The sequence below is a fragment of the Achroia grisella genome, unplaced genomic scaffold (genome assembly GCF_030625045.1).
Source record: "Achroia grisella isolate CSIRO2021 unplaced genomic scaffold, CSIRO_AGI_Agris_v1 utg905, whole genome shotgun sequence".
Classification (NCBI taxonomy): domain Eukaryota; kingdom Metazoa; phylum Arthropoda; class Insecta; order Lepidoptera; family Pyralidae; genus Achroia; species Achroia grisella.
This window is the reverse complement of record NW_026713063.1, coordinates 190,268-207,449: the sequence shown is the minus strand read 5'-3', so window position 1 is coordinate 207,449 and position 17,182 is coordinate 190,268. Positions and strand designations below refer to the sequence as shown.

The following is a 17,182-nucleotide window of genomic DNA, read 5'->3' as shown; positions in this document are numbered from 1 at the left end:
AAGACAAATGCGATACACAGCATAGAAAGGGAATTTAATCCTTTCTGATAAACCTTGAAGTTCATTCTTTACTGTTAGTTCTATTTTTCAAGTTACGGCAAGAAATTCTATTATGAAACTGAAGACCAAAACATTCTATCTCTTCCATATGTTTTTTCAAATGTTCAAAAAATATTACAAAATTTTATATTTTAAGCATGAGAATTAATTGTATATACATATATACGATTAACTGAATTTATTTTATCAGAAACATATTAGTAAAAAAATATATACCTATACCTACATTTAGTACAATTAAAAATAAAAAATATAATGCATGATGCATTGATTATAATGTGGACTTAGTTAATAAATAATAATTAATAAGATTTAAGTACATTTAAGAGTTCAGTCCTAAACAATTGTTAAATTTAAAACTAAATAAATACAGTTATTTATATTTTCTAATTTATTAATTTAAAAATTGATATATTTTCTTAACAATGTTTGTTAAGCACAACAATCGGTACAATTGAAATAATAAATCACAGAGCCCTAGAGATGGTCAAACACAGAGTACGTTCCTGTACTAAAAAACTAGTTTGTGATCTGTGCTGGAAAACCAACTCAAAAGATATCGATATTCCCCAAATTTTTCAAAAATATATAAATTCATCTTATCTAATTTCATATTATATTAAATTCTTGTAATATTTGTATTTAAACTTTCTGTATTTCAACAAATTATGTAAAACATACAAGAAGATACGAGGACATACCAATGTGTTTCGATTGTGTTGTTTGTGTATAACGTTGACAGTTTTCGAATGGCGATTTGTTCCTCGTAAATACCAGGAAATGCTATGATTCAACATTGCGGCGTTTTCAATTACAGCGTATTGTGATTGGCGTACATTGTTTTCAGTTTGATATTGAGGCTTTGTCGTTAATTCAGTATGAACTTGGGTTATCAGTGAAAGGTCATCTTGAAATGTTTTGAGGGTACATTCAAGTGATCCGAGACAGTAAACCGAAAAGATGGTGCCTGCACCTAGCTGCCCGTCCACATGGGACTACTGGACAACATCGCCGTCCGACTTTGTGGAGCTCACATGCCTCCTGCCGAATAGTATTTACATTCCTCTGAGAGTGAGCTGGGATGCCACCCTTCAGGATGTCAAAGAGGTTAGTGATCTAGCCCATCAGATAGTATGAGTCATGCACGTCGGCGACGCATTGTTACCATGGCTTCTGCTAAGTAGGTCAAATTGTCTAGTGAGTTTGCAAGTAGAGATTCAAATTTTAGAAAGTAGGCATTATGTTGTACATTTTTGAAACCAATATATTGTATTAGTGTTCAATGTATCTATGACCTTAGACTAAAAAAATGGACTGTTCTATTACTGTTTGAAGAACATAAATTATCTATCATATGTTAGTTAAAAAAGATATAAGTAGTTGTATAATTTTAAAAATAATTATTACTTATGTCAAAATAAATTATTACTATTTTCATACAATAGGAGTTGTGGGAGAAAGCAGCACATTATCCTCTTTTTGGGGTCTTGCATGAGATGTCAGGATATGTTTTCCAATTTGTCAACTCACTGGCTGTTCTTGAGGAAGTGGATGATGAGAACAAGAGGCTTCGAGACATTAAACCCGTTTGTGGAGTGCTTGTGATAATAAAGAGGTCTGTGAAACCAGGAGAAAATTTGCTGAACACACAAATAAGCAATTTGATTGGAAAAGGTAGTTTTATTATAATTGCTTAAAGATTAAGTTTTAGTTAATTAGTTTTTTAATTATGTGGCTAAACAACAGCAGATTTTATAAAAATGAAGAGGACTTGTTTTGTGCAGAAATGAAGAGGAGCTGTTGTGCTTTCAAATTCCTTACCATATTTTGAAAAGATGCATTTTTCAACCCTTTTTTTAATTTTTTCATTCCATTTTTTCAGTACATCATTATTCGCATATTTGTGGACTTATTTTTATATATTGCTCCAATTATGATTATGGTTTAAATTAAAATTTTATTGGACTATATGTTAATTAAGATTATTGTTATTTTTTAATAGGTTTAAATGAATTCGATAGTCTAAGGAGTATGGAAGTGAATGATTTCCGGACACAAATACGCAATTTAGCTGAAGAGAGTTTTGTTAAACGGATCAAAAGTGATTGGCAAGAAAAACTGAGTTATCAGTGTCCGCCAAGATTGGCAGATCCGGAGTTACCTAAAACACTAAAGAGTCAACTGAATAGGAATAGTTTCATGCTTGTCACGAAATTTGCAAATTCAGAGGTGAGTACTGTATTATCTATTAATTTTTAATGGTTAAATAAAAACATATTTCCTATTATTGTTCTTTATTAATTATAAAATAGCTAGTTTAATTATTTATATTAATTCACTGCCTTTGTGTACTGTTTACAAGGACAATTGGACATATTAATATATATTTATTATATATTTATAATATGCCTACTATCTTGACTTTAGAAATAACATTGCTTCTGCGAGAAATATTATTATAGAAAATTGCGAACTATATTTTATTTAATTTTACAATTATTGAACAAGTTTATTTAAAACAGTATTTTGTAATTTTTTAATATTAAGGCAATATGTAGTTTGAAAGTGGTTAATTCATGTTAAAAGTAAAATATATTTTAATAAACAATATTGATTAAAAGATATGGCTCTAATAGTGAGAGAACTAATATAAACAATGTGCCATAGGACAGTAAATTAGACCATATATTTTAGAGATTATCTTTTATACTTTTTATGTGGCATTATTAAATTTTATCTTATTTACTTAAGGATTTATGAAATTCAATCATCAATCAGCATTAGACTCTTGTTCATTGATCTCTTCATCAATCTCTTCTTCATCTTTGTCTCCTTCTTCTAGCCATTGCATCATCAAGTCTTTAGCTTCGGCTCTAAAAGAACGAATTTATTAATGAGGTTTTAGTTTAAAAACTAAGTTATTATTAACTAATTATTAATAATAAGTTGGAATATGTTTCAAATATTATATACTAGCTTTTGCCTTCTCTCGCATTGAATCCATTAAATAAAAAATATTTGTATTTAAATAAGAAGTGTCCTATATTCATTCTAATACCTCCAAGAACATGTGTACAAAATTTCAGGATGGTTCAGTAGTTTTTCTGTGAAAGCGTAAGAAACATCCCTACTTTCACATTTATAATTTTAGTAAGGATAGTATCATTTTTATTATAGATGTTGCTTTAAAAACTTTTCCTAACATCTAAGTAGGAATGAATATTTTCTTTATTTTCACAGGAGTCTTACTATATAATAACTTATAATAATGAAACAAAAATAGCTTGTGTTGATAATAAGTTTGCATTTGTCAGTATGTCTAATTAGTCTTAATATTTCAATTCTCTATTATGAAATTACGAACTGAAGATGCAGATCTATCTGCTAAGTATAAAACCTCTATTAGTTTTTTTTTTGCCATTATTATGATCAGTTTACAAATTATTGATTCTATATACAAACTTTCCTCCCCTGTTTCACCCTCTTATAGATTATTATTATTACAGAATGCTAATATGTTTACATGCATTGTTATTTCCAGAAGAGTAATATTTTTAATACTGAACAATTAGAATAGTACTTTAATTGCGGTTTACACAATTACTATACACAGTTGTTGTTGTTATTGAATGTTAATGTGACGTCATTACAATGAATAGGCAAAACCTTATTCGAGATTTTGCCATGTTGATATGACTTGTTTTTCGTATAGCCACAATAATAGTAGGTAAATATTTGTGTAGTTTGTTACGATAATTTTATAGGCATGGAACTTACTATTGTCCTTAAATAATTTTCTATTTTACATAGAACAATTGAATACAACATACTATATATATTACAATGTACCTACTTATCACATACTTGTAACATATGTAATATGGTTTAGACTTTAGAACAATAGTGGCAAAATATCCTATTATCTTATTTAGTTTACACTCCATATTAAAAAAAAAAAGACTTCCTAGCAGATAATTTACATGGTAGACAGTGAGTGAGTGATACATTGCGTGTGGTATTTTAATTTTTTTGTTTCGCACATTTAGTCATTTCTGACATGCAACAGACAATTGTCAATTGAAATATCGTTATTAAAATTTCCTTTATTCGTCTTATGCATGACTGCCGTTTTCAAAGACTCTTGACTCATCCCCACTAATAACACACAAGTTATCCAATCATGATGGGGGTAGTCTCAGTCTCCTAGAGTGTGTACATGCTTTATTTTTGCATTGTATGTTTCAGTGTTTCATCCGACATCCTTTCCTCATATACGCTAAGCCGCTTAATTTGTAAGCGATGTTTCTATTTTAGGTATGAGATATGGCAGTAAAATTACAGAGTACAAAGGTACCTAATGCCTCCAATATGACTGCGTGGGATATACCACGAGTGACATATGATGGAAAAATTAAAGAAATGGGTTAAAACATTTAAAGATCCTATAAAAAAATCTTGAAAAAATAACATATTCTCGTTTGTTGTTGCAGTTAGGTGTCTTAATTGTTTCATGTTGTAGTTGAATTGATTCAATAATAATTCTGCATGCGATGTCGCGACAGGCGGCTAGTTTATTAATTAGTAGGATAACATTGTGTTTATTGGTTTTGTAGTAATTTGTAGTATTCTATTATAAGTTCACATGTTTCATAATTCGTTTTGTCGTTGCATGTTTGTCCCTAATCAGTTTATGTGTTGGAAACTCCCGCGTGTTGCATCCTTTACTTGTTTTTCTAATATCATTGCCATGATTCACTATTTGCATTATTAATATACTTTAAGATTATATCCTACATAACATATTGTCATGTACTATATACCGTCATTTATAAATGCTATCAATCGATTACAAAAAGAATTATCAAAATCAGTTTATCAGTTCAACAGTGAATATATCATGTCATTTCAAAGCGTACGATTATAAATCTTCTAATTAAAATCTGCAGAAAGTAAACAGTCTTGGTACACTAAAAAATGCTGTTGATGTGCGTAAGGCTGTCGTTTAAAGTTCACTAAATTAAGAAGTCTGTGCTGTGGGGTGACTATAACATTGCCTATTTACCTCTCCTCTGGTGTAACTACGCCTTTGTTAATCCTTTTGAGCCTGGGTAACGCAGCGAGTACTTCAATTCTCACTTCTGTGTCTTCTTCCTCGTTTCCTAAGTCTGCATTTTCTTCCCCGCTACCTCCCATGTAAGGACAACCTTTCATCACCAGTGTGTCCAAAGCTGTTAACACCTGAAATCATTTCCACATGTGCTCGAGTCCTCGTCTATTAGTCGACACCAAACAACCAATATTTAAATGGTAGCCAATGTATTTTTCATATGTATAGTCAGAGTTTACTATATCGACTTTTTCTTGATCTTGGCGAAATTCTTGGCGAATCTTAAAAATTGGAAATTTTATATTTCGTAAATTTTTTTAACGATCTGTATGAAGAAAGCGGTAACCACTTTATTTTGTAAAAAAAATATTTAGCGTAAAGTTTAGCTTACACAGCTTTTATTCAAATAGATCGGTAATTATTTACAATATCCTTAGACGATTGACACTACCAATGCATTTATAAATGGTATATGATACAGAAAAATAAAGTTGCTAACATACTAGCTGAATACATTACTAAAATTACGGTATATTATGTGCTGAACTAAATAACAATTGTACCTGTTCTACCTACCTTCAACTTCTTAACCTGTTTCAATGATGCAATCTTACAATTTCTCAGATTTATGTATTGCAATTTTGCTAGGCATGCATCAAAACCATTCAGTGACTTAATAGGATTGTATCTAATATGTAATATTCTCAAATTAACTAATCGTTCTATACCAACCAAACTAGTTATTTTATTGCCAGCCAAATATAGACTGTCTAATTTAGGAAAATCTAAATTAGATATGTCTTCAATTGTATTGTACCGAAAATCAAGGCATTTTATATTAGGCATACGATTGTCAAAGGATACTCTTTCTATCTTATTATATCCGACCTCTAATGTGGATAATTCTGGCTGGTAGATGTCGTGAACTGAAGTTATTAAGTTGTAGTTCATAATTATCACTTGGAGATATTTCATCTTCTTCAGTGCAGCCGAGTGTAGGATATTTTTGTCAGCGTGTATCAGTACTAGGAATTGTAAATCGGTAAGTACTTGTAGGGCATCCAGATCCAAATGGTTATCAGAAACATCGACGAATTGCAAGTGTTTGTAATATTTTAATCCCGATATGTCTGTCAAACTCATTCCCGTACATTTTGCTTTTAAATAAGTGTAACTGTAACAATGTATTATGTCAATATATAATGACAGAGACTTAATTTAGAGATACTTTGCTAACTAATAATTTTTGTAACAACTTTACATGATCACGTATAATTGATCCATAATACAGATATTTGTATATTTCATATTACAATTAAAAATACTAGCAATTTCAGAGTATAATATTGAAATATTATTTATTATATCAGGCCTTAAATAATAATGTTGAAATCCAACACCATTGGTTATGTTCGGGTAATGTAGTACATACAATTTATATGTAACTAGGTCTATGTAGATAAATAGATAAATAAGGACTTACCCATCTCCCTCAGCAGTCTTGCCCAGCAGACTAAGTCTTCCACAAACTTCGAACCGGTTCAATTTTCTTACTGGATGTACAACTTTTTCTTCCTCAGCCGCTTCGCTCGCTTGCTCTTCTTCCACGGTCTCTTCTTGCTCTCCCGAATCATCGGGCCGAAGATTGAAATGTGACTTCAACATTCTTTACTAATTATTCCGTACTTCAAACTAAAACTTCTTTGTCTTTCGTAGATTAATACACGTTCAGAATAAGATTTGAGGGCCTTAATTATTTGCTCAACAGTCAAGATTAATCATTTGTGTCAATAGAAATTCAGTGTTTGTTTATTGTCAAAATGGCGTTAGGATTTTTGTATAGGCATTTATAATCATTAATCAATAAGGAGGTTCTTAATTCGACTTTACTTTTATATTACATCTTATACTATGGTCTACGTCAATTCTCATTTAATAATGAAGAATCATATTGCAATTATGAAAGTTTACACTTTAATTTATACTTTGTTTAATATAAAATTTATATATACATAAAAATACGTTTAGTAAAAGACTCATAAAAAACAACCCTAGTGTTTCAGGCGCTCATTGGCTACGGTAACTGTTTACCATCAGATGGGCCGTACGCTTGTTTGCTACCATCGTAGTATAAAAAAGTAACTTTATAGTTTTTATAAAATACTGTATTTTTTTTCAGTTTTCATTTTCACTATGCGTGCCTTTCAACCAAACACCGCAGCAGCACATCGAAATCATACTGAGAAAGCAAGCGAAATCTCTCAACATCCGCGGAGAGCATCCACACAATTACGTATTAAAAGTTTGCGGCCGCGAGGAGTACCTGTTTGGAGATTACCCTCTCATACGGTTTAAATACGTACAAGAGATGTTGTTACGTGAATCCGTGCCTCAAGTCATGACCGTCAGCGTGGACAAGTTGAGATTTTTCAGTAAGTGTGATTTGAAACTATTTTTAGGAAGCGGTCTTATCTTATGAATGCAAATGTTTGTACCGTGCGAGGAATCGAACACGCAATCATCGGTAGTAAAGCGGTGTGCTAAACCCCTAAACCACCGAGGCCGTCAAATGTCAAAAAACAAATCAAATTTATTTGTTTTAAACACACATTATGTTTTGCCTCTTTAGACATGCAAAGTTGAAACTATTTAAAAATTATTTAATTATTCAAAACATTTGTCGTCAGAGTAATTTTAAATTAAATGAAATTTGCATTAAATACATAATTATCGAGGTAATAACAGATAAATGTGATTTTTAACAGATGCCAATCCCGACCAGTACTACATAAGAGAACACAGACGACAGACTGCTGATTCGAACACAATGAAGAGACGGAAGAATGAACTCTCATGGGACATAGATAAGCTTTACTCTTGTACGGTACTGAGTGTTGGAGGGTTGAATGTGGACCCTAATCGTGTTGTTGAGGTAAGTATCTTATTGTGAACTGAAGAAACTAAATAGAAACCTGTTTTTATTATTTTCAAGTACCTCACTTGTTGACCTTAGATCGTTTACAATATTTGCTGTATGTATAGGAACAGTTGTAAAGGGTAAAATGTATATCAACATATAATATTATTAGTATAATGTGTGCATACAAAGTACCAGGGATAGTATTAATGATATTCAAACCGTTTCTTCAGCAAGTAAAGCTAGTGGTATTTTCTCTGTATAAATAACTAGCTACTCACCCTAGCTTTGCACGGGAGTTCATGTATTATACATATAAATCTCTCTATCTATTAAAAAAAGCGCTTGAAAAATCTGTTGCGTATTTTTAAAGATTTAAGCATACATAGAAACGGACAGACAGCGATAGAGACTTTGTTTTATACTATGTAATGATAATATTAATTAAATCTAAAACCGTCATACATGTTGGGCACCTTACCTGTTTTTTAGTATTTATTGTATAATCGAAGAAAGTATTTATCTTTTAAGTTTAGTTTTTTGTTTTCATATCACTTAAAGAAATCTCTTATAAAATTATATAAGATTTATTATTTATTTAAGGGCCGTCTTTTGTTAAGCATTTTTATGCAAAGTATTCGTACTTATTTTTCAGTGCGTCATAACGACATTTATTATTACTAGGGGTCGCTTAGTGGTCGAAATTCGACCATAATTAATTTTACTTATAAGTTTGAACATTATTAAAGTTATTTTATCAAAGACTATACTTCTATAATCACAAGCACTGGCAGTCGCACAGGCAATAAACAAATTATATGTGTATGCGTGTGTATGTCAAATATATTATTAAAAAAATATAAGCACTCACATATAGAAAAAGGTATATATTATAGTGTTTCTTAAGGGTCGGCAACGCGCACGTGACACCACTGGTGTTTCAGGCGTCCATAGGCTACGGTAACCATTTACCATCAGATGGGGCGTATGCCTGTTTGCCACCATAGTAGTATAAAAAAATGTAAATTTTCTTCCTCCTCCGTCCGCGCCATTTTCGTAAAAAGGGCTACAAAGTTTTTGCTTCACATATTAATATATGTATTATTTCATTAGGTCATTTGTCAAGCGGGTGTATTTCACGGTGGTAAACCTCTATGCGAGGCGCAGAAGACCCGAGCGTCTCCGGTGTCCTCCGAGGGAGTCGCGAAGTGGCAACAAGAGCTCAAATTCCCACTCAAAGTGTACAACATACCGAGAATGGCTAGACTGTGCTTCGGCATATATGAAATTGAAATTAACAAAACTAAGAATAAGAAGAAAGGAAAAGATGCAGGCAAGGTGGGTATATGTCATCGAGAGTTCATACTGTATCTTATAGTATAATTACATATGTTGTCTTGTAAATTCCTTTTCGCCCCATTTATTACACTAAATATTTCAGGACTCGATAAATCGATTGGCGTGGGCAAACACAATGATATTTGACTACAAAGATCAGCTGAGGACAGACAAAGTGACATTCTTCATGTCCACGCACGTGGCGGATGAGACGCAGGGCGACGATCAGCTGCTGCATCCCCTAGGGACGGTTTTCTCCAATTCGAATACAGACTCATCGAGCGCAGTACTACAAGTGCAGTTCTCAAAGTATGTTATAGTTATAATAACACTTTGCTTAGCGTGTTTAAGGGCCATTAACCACATGATAGTGTCCTCTCCCCCTCAAATTCACGTATATTTTTTTAGTACCTAAAAAGAATAAGATTATTAAAATATTACTAGCTGTTCCGACAAACGTTGTTTTGCCATATAAATTAATATTCCAATAAATAACAAGGGATGATGGTAAAAGGGTGATGATGAAGTTGTATGTATTTTTCAATGCTAAATCCCCTCCATTTCCTTTTTTTTTTTTGTATGTGATAATGGAATGGTGCATCCGCCTGCGCTAACGGTTTACGCTGGCGGGGCACCAGTGGAGGGTGATAATATGAGCATGAGGTCAGGTCAGCTAGCCCATCGTGACAAATTCATCAGGAATTTAACACGATGGTTTCCAGGGGGAACCGCGTGGAGGTCAACCTGATATGGTACATTGCTAGTAATGGGTTCATTAGTCCACATTACTAACAATCCCATTTCCCCCCTCCATTTCCTTTTAAGCGTTACGTTATTCACGGGTATTCACTTTTTTAATAGATGATAATGAATGGAAGGGAATGCACCATTATATTCATTTGCTGAGTTTTCAATGTCATTTATTTTATATTTAAGTTGAACTATGTGTTTGGTATTATTTTAATTAGATATTGTAATTTTTAGCTACGACTGCCAATATCCGATTGTATTTCCAAAACTAGAAACAGTGAAAGCGTATGCGGAGCATATTGAGAATGGTTCTCCAGAAGTAATGTCGCGGCTTAAGAGAGATTTTGAGAAACTTCGAGCAACTGCCGAAAAAGATCCAATGTATGAAATGCACGAGCAGGACAAGAAGAATATATGGGCATTAAGGTCAGTACTAAGACATGCATTAGTAAATTAATGTAATATTCGTATATTTTCGACTTTAGCATGGCAGACATGCCTTTCCTTTATCTCTCTCGTTTGATATGCGCAGTAAGTTATCCTTTTCATTGATATCTATCAGCCGTTATATGTTCATGTTAATTGTATGTCTATTGGTATATTGTGAATTATTATTAAAATTAGAAATAATATTTGCAAACTGCAATTGAAACTGCAGTTGGGCAGGTGTAACAATTACATATAAAGTTAGCTAAAAATAAAACTAAGATATACACAATATTTACACTCAACCTAACTTAAGAACTAATGCCATATTTGTAGATTTTTTTTTAAATCTTCAAGTATGGCACTTATGCTGCACCTTAAGCTACTTGGTTCCCTGGTATAGATATGTTTTGCGCACAGGAATGACTTCCGATCCCTGGCGCCGTGGTTGCTGCCGCGGCTGCTGTGCTGCGTGGAGTGGGGCGAGCGCGCGGAGGCGGCGACCGTGGCCCGGCTGCTGGACGACTGGCCCATTTCTCTGCCGGTTGAGTCCGCGCTCGAGTTACTCGACTACGCATACGCGGACGCCACCGTGAGGAGCTTCGCTGTTAAATGTCTGCAAAAGATCAGGTAATATTTATTTTTAATGGATGATAATGGTATGGTTCAGTTTACGCTGGTGCCCCACCAGTGGAGGATAATAGGATTAGCATGAGATCAGGTCAATTAGCCCATCTTGGTAACCTGACATGGTATATTGCTAGCAATGAGGTTCTTAGTTCACATAACTAACAATCCCCTTCTCCCCGATGTCACATATTTTACAATTCACTAGTAAACTATAAGTAGATGAACTGAAAAATCACATTAATTTTTTTTATTAATAATGCAAATAACATTATACTTACATGTATTAGATTTTGAAACGTCATTAATTTATAACTATTTTTATTTGTCATTAAACTTTATTTATCCGAAACAATATAAATTGTTTACGATAACCTACAGTCAAAACATAATAGTAACTTAAAAAGTATTTTTGTGTCAGCATGCTTTATGCAATAGGTCTTTAAGTCGTTGTTGTACTAATAATTTTATCTCGACTTCTAAAGACTTGACCACTCACTCAGATAGTATACTATGTATTTGTCCATAATAGGTCTGTCTAGGTACAGGCTAGGCCACAGATAATAATGTGTTTATTAATATATTACAATCATTTCCAGTGATGAAGACCTCTTGTTATATCTGCTGCAACTGGTCCAGGCGTTGAAACACGAGCCCTACCTCATGTGCGATCTGTCTGTGTTCTTGTTAAAACGCGCGTTTAAGAATATGATCATTGGACATTATCTCTTTTGGCATTTAAGGTCAGTTTTAATTATCATTTGTATGGATCATTATTTAAACATCATCCAGAACAAATGTTAAAAAAGGTTATGTTAACAATAGTAATTAAAATTTTAGTAGTATTAATTGGAAATTAAAAAAATAAAAGAGAAGTCGTAGAAAATGTCGAGATTGAAGATGAAAGTTTAAAAGTACACACCCGAAAAATACATCAGTATTTTCTCTTTATAATTAATTATTTTAAATAATCCTGAACGATTCCCGCAGCGCCATCTCTATTAGTCCCAAATTGAATATATCTTGTACTATCGTTAATAAACAACTGACGATTATTTAAAAAAAAACCATCCATTAGCTACTAGCACTACATGCATGTATTATACATATAAACCTTCGTTTTGAATCACTCCCATTTATTGCTGATAATTGCGTTAAAATCCGTTGCGTAATTTAAACAATATAAGTAAACACTATGTAAAGATAAATGTTCAAAACTGCGGATTTTAATTTGCAAATTACTAATGTTCAGGTCGGAGATGCATATGCCGTCGGTGTCGGTGCGATTTGGTCTACTGCTGGAGGCGTATTGTCGGGGTTGCCAAGATCACATTAATATCTTACTTCGCCAGATCGCCTGTCTAGACAAACTTAAATGTACGTACACTGCATGATACTGATATGATATACTGTTTGTGCTCATATAATAAATTGATTGTCTTTTGACTAATATAGATACTTTCTGAATAAACACACTGTTAAGTAACAAATACTATAGTAGAATGGTTACCGAAGTTAAGAAAAATATATAGATGTGACCAAATTAATGAAATTATATTAAAAAAAGTTCTTATATTACGTTTAATGTTACTTATCATTAAAAAATATGCTTATAGCATACAATTGAATAAATTTAGGATATGGCTTTAAATTTCAGTATTTCCACAACTAGTTGTGTAAGACTTTTTAATTGGTTACTAACAACTGTACACTAACATTTCATAAGGGTCGTAATCATAACTTCATAAGGGTATTTGTTTTACTATGGAAAGTTGAGGATTTTTATTTTATATGGACAGTTTATATGCTTACTTATTTGATATATTTTACGCTAGGGGTAAGCCAGAATGTCCGTAAGAAGAAAGAAATATCAAAGGCGAGAGCGGCGTTACAGCAGAATTTGCAGCAACAACATTGCATTGAGACACTTTCGGAGTTTGTGTCTCCACTCAACCCGAGCTACATCTGCAAACGGATACAGTGAGTAAAGTAGCGCATATATCTTGTCTTGTTACTATAAGACGATAATAATTTAGTAAAGTCCGTTTTTATCCGCTAGATATTTTAGATTTCAATAAAAATTATGGATTCTATTTGCCTTACATTGATTCTGTAAAGAGAAGCATTTAAGACATATACTATCTGAGATCCAAATATATGTGAGTTATTGATTTAAACCGGATTCTTTGATTGCCAATAAACCACTATTCTACAGAAATCAGTGAACTACAATGACTAGAGTTTAATAGTTGTGTATCTTCAAAAATTAAAGTAAAATATGTATTAAAGTATATTAAAATGATGTATAAAAGCAAATTAAATTAATGCATACTGGTAATATTCAGCAGCGAAGCCAAGCTTACCGTAGCGTATGTTCTTTCGTCCACACGCTACAGTTTGCCTACTGCCATGTTGGATTTATTTATACCCATCGAAATAAATAACAAATATTTATTCTTTGTAAACAGGCCGGAGAAGTGCCGCGTTATGGACAGCAAGATGCGCCCTCTCATGGTTGACTTCGAAAACGTGGACCCCTTCGGTTCTGACATACGGATCATATTGAAGATCGGTGACGACCTCCGCCAAGATATGTTCACGTTGCAAATGCTCAGGATTATGGACAGACTGTGGAAGAGTCATGGCTATGATTTTAGGCAAGTGTCTGCAATAAACATGTAACAAATATGTTAAGTTGAAATTTAAATTATCTCATAATTTGGTCGATTGTGCCCCCGTTGTTTTTGCAGAAGGAAAGCAAATAAATAGTTAGTAAACTTTTCAGCTACTTTTGCAAATCTCGTTCTGTTTGAGAAGGACACCATTTAGCAGTAATAAAATTAAGATTCCTGATTACAGGGCAGCATATAATAAGAGATTTATAAAATTTATTTTTTCTTTGTATTATATTGTCAGTATGCTTTGCACATTGTAAACCAATGTTGACTATGGTTTTTCCATTAATTAATGATCCATTAAGAAAATTATTATACGGCTACATTTTGCTTCCATAAAATTTGATCAATATTAAAATTTATATACGTATATATTTTTTAAATAACTGTAATATTTAAAAATCATGTACTCATATATTATGTGAGTGTTAAATGTTCTGTTAATAGTTTTATACCTGAGCAAAAGAATCAGAAATTGAAAATATGTAAATTCTAAAAGTTGGAATGATCTTTTATAATTAATATTATTTTTAGATTAAGTCCATACAATTGTATATCAATGGAGAATGAAGTGGGTATGATCGAGGTGGTGGAAGACGCGGAAACAGTTGCCAACATACAGAAACAGCCCGCTATGTTCCCAGCAGCCTCCACAATGTACAAAAGCTCTCTGTTACGTAAGTTTATCTTTTGTACTATCATGAACTTAAAACTATTGTAATGATAATTAATTTTATTCTCTTAAGGACACGTTATTATTGTCTCCCATGTCTCCATAGCTAAATACTATAATTTTACTTCAGATCTCCTCCATATATTGCTATAAGGAATGATGCAAAATAAATCACCATAGTAATTACTATTCTAAAATAATTTCGGATACGATTTTCGAATATGTATGTTTATTAAACGTTTTGTGTTCATAAGAATATAATTTCAATATTTATGAATGCGTATATTTATTAAAAAAAAAATATATTCATAAGAACTAAGGTTTTATTTATTTTTACATATAACAAAAATGTAATTGGTACATACATGTTATGAACAAAATATTTATGGGGTATTTTATCAGGGTAATAGAACCAGAATAAAGAAAACCAGATATTGTTAGAATGTTTGACTTTATTATGGTTTAACCGATTAGTGTGCGGGTTTCACTTACTTTGTGTTACAAATAAACCAATCGGTTTATAAACAAATATGTTATATGAGAACGAAATTTGGACTTGGTTAATTTATTTCTCTATTGATTGATTCACAGCACGTACTTTATGCTTACTTTAATTTGTATTCCATAGAATGGTTGAAGAAACAGACAGAAGACGACTCCGGGCGGCCCAATGAGACGGCGTTCAACAAGGCCGTGGAGGAGTTCACTATGAGCTGCGCCGGATACTGCGTCGCCACGTACGTGCTCGGGATCGCGGATCGACACCCCGACAACATTATGGTCAAGAAGAGCGGACAGGTTGGTCTACTTCAAATATATATTTTATTACTTTTTATTGCATTAAAAATACAAAAGTATATAATAGAATGTATAGACTATGAAGGTATAAAAAGCGATCTTTTCCAGACAACCTTTGGATAGAGGATAATCAATGTCGGTTCTGCCGACAAGAAACAATTTTATGTTTCTTAGATAGCAGTAATATATCACCATATATACACATATTGTAGACATATACATTACACATAATCTATACGTACATTTATTTCCTTCTTCCCAAATATTTTTTGTATTATTTTAATTAATTGATTCTTCCTTGGCAGCTATTCCACATAGACTTCGGACATTTCCTCGGTCACTTCAAACAGAAGTACGGTTTCAAGCGCGAACGCGTGCCGTTTGTTCTCACGCACGATTTCATACACGTGATCAACAAAGGACAACGAGGCTCGGGCGATAACGAACCTATCAATTTCAAGATATTCAAGGAACACTGTGATACGGTTAGTATTTCCTTTTTACGCTAACGGTAACGGTACGATCATATAATCTGACGTTCTACCTGGTGAAATGAGATAACCGTCGCAAATAGAATAGAGGAGAATAGTATATAAAATAGTATATAAAAAAAGAATACAGAATGAAATTGTAAAGCATGGAGCGTTACATTTTAGTCCTGGAATGGTAACGCGTTATTATGTTACATCCCTATTAACATGAGTGTTCATATGGATGTGACATGATAACGTGAAGTCCGTGGTGCTGCTCATGTACATAGGCGACGGTTACCGCTTACCATCAGTCGGGCCGTCAGAATTTTTGCTATTCCAATTAAATTTCAAATAAGTAGCATTGCCCATATAGACTAAGTGAGGTAGTGAGACTCTCTTACTCTGTCGGCTATTGTTCTTCATCTGCCATTTCTCATATATTTCTTCAGCACAGTGAGATGCAAAAGTAGTTAATGGCATCACTCTTTCGACTACGATTTAGTTTAAACATTACTCCTTGCCTTCGGATGGACGTGGGTTCGATTCCTAAAAAATAAAACGTTTTTATAAAAAGTCTTGATATAAATATAAATTAGGGTAGTTCATAAAATAAACTGCAGTAAAATTTAAACATTTATATTACTACAGGCATTTAGAATCCTCCGGAAACACGGCCACCTCATCTTGTCTCTCTTTTCGATGATGATCTCCACCGGACTTCGGGAGTTGAGCTCAGAGAAAGACCTGCAGTACCTTAGAGAGACCCTCGTGAGTAAAGTGTGAATTTTTTCTATGCATAATTACATATAAATTATATGTCTGTATACTTAAAAAGTAGAACATCTCAAATTCACTTCAATTTTAAAGCTACGTAAGACAAGCATTTAATTTCCTTCTGTTTGAAAACTGTATTTAATTTGATCTATTTGCATATTGATAACTAGAGGGCTGTCTAAGTTAGTTACGAGTATGTAATGTAAGTTCTAAAGTACCGATTTATTAACCAGGTAATGGATCTATCCGAAGAGAAAGCCATGGAGCACTTCAGATCAAAGTTCAGCGAAGCGATGAAGAACTCATGGACGACATCTCTCAACTGGGCGTTCCACAATATCGATAAAAACAACTGACAGCGGCCGGTGAGCCGGCGGCTGAAGCGGCAGCCGCCGAAACACGCCCCGCAAACGTTGTAAAACGAACCTTATCGCTTACACCGTTACGTTCATTTCCTAGCACGATTGGGTGAATGAACGACAAGCAGTGATGTTCGACTTCAACAAAATAAGAGGTAAAGTCTGATTAGCTCACTTGTGCTGTCTACAACTGGATTTCGACTTT

The 17,182-nt window shown here is 33.1% G+C and overlaps 2 protein-coding genes across 4 annotated transcripts; one reads left to right on the top strand and one right to left on the bottom strand.

Moving 5' to 3' along the window:
* Positions 1-608: 608 nt before the first annotated feature.
* On the top strand, positions 609-16,974 carry LOC131853695 (phosphatidylinositol 4,5-bisphosphate 3-kinase catalytic subunit delta isoform). The gene is made up of 18 exons (XM_059204699.1): positions 609-1,167; positions 1,506-1,734; positions 2,063-2,289; positions 7,347-7,599; positions 7,933-8,099; positions 9,198-9,422; positions 9,526-9,731; positions 10,407-10,598; positions 11,019-11,228; positions 11,825-11,968; positions 12,478-12,602; positions 13,061-13,205; positions 13,694-13,882; positions 14,435-14,577; positions 15,202-15,371; positions 15,677-15,856; positions 16,493-16,612; positions 16,852-16,974. Exons 1-18 carry the CDS (start codon positions 1,021-1,023, stop codon positions 16,972-16,974), a joined length of 3,195 nt encoding a protein of 1,064 aa, XP_059060682.1. The 5' UTR covers positions 609-1,020.
* LOC131853696 (leucine-rich repeat-containing protein 23-like) lies at positions 1,594-6,969 on the bottom strand. 3 transcript variants are annotated; one of them, XM_059204701.1, is made up of 5 exons: positions 6,651-6,969; positions 5,744-6,341; positions 5,123-5,298; positions 2,807-2,933; positions 1,594-1,677 (listed from the first exon to the last, which is right to left on the bottom strand). In XM_059204701.1, exons 1-4 carry the CDS (start codon positions 6,830-6,832, stop codon positions 2,831-2,833), a joined length of 1,059 nt encoding a protein of 352 aa, XP_059060684.1. In that variant the 5' UTR covers positions 6,833-6,969; the 3' UTR covers positions 1,594-1,677; positions 2,807-2,830. The 3 variants fall into 3 exon arrangements, with proteins under 3 accessions (XP_059060684.1, XP_059060683.1, XP_059060685.1); XM_059204700.1 differs by lacking the exon at positions 1,594-1,677 and having other exon boundaries at positions 2,634-2,933; XM_059204702.1 differs by lacking the exon at positions 1,594-1,677 and having other exon boundaries at positions 2,634-2,933; positions 5,900-6,341.
* Positions 16,975-17,182: the final 208 nt, after the last annotated feature.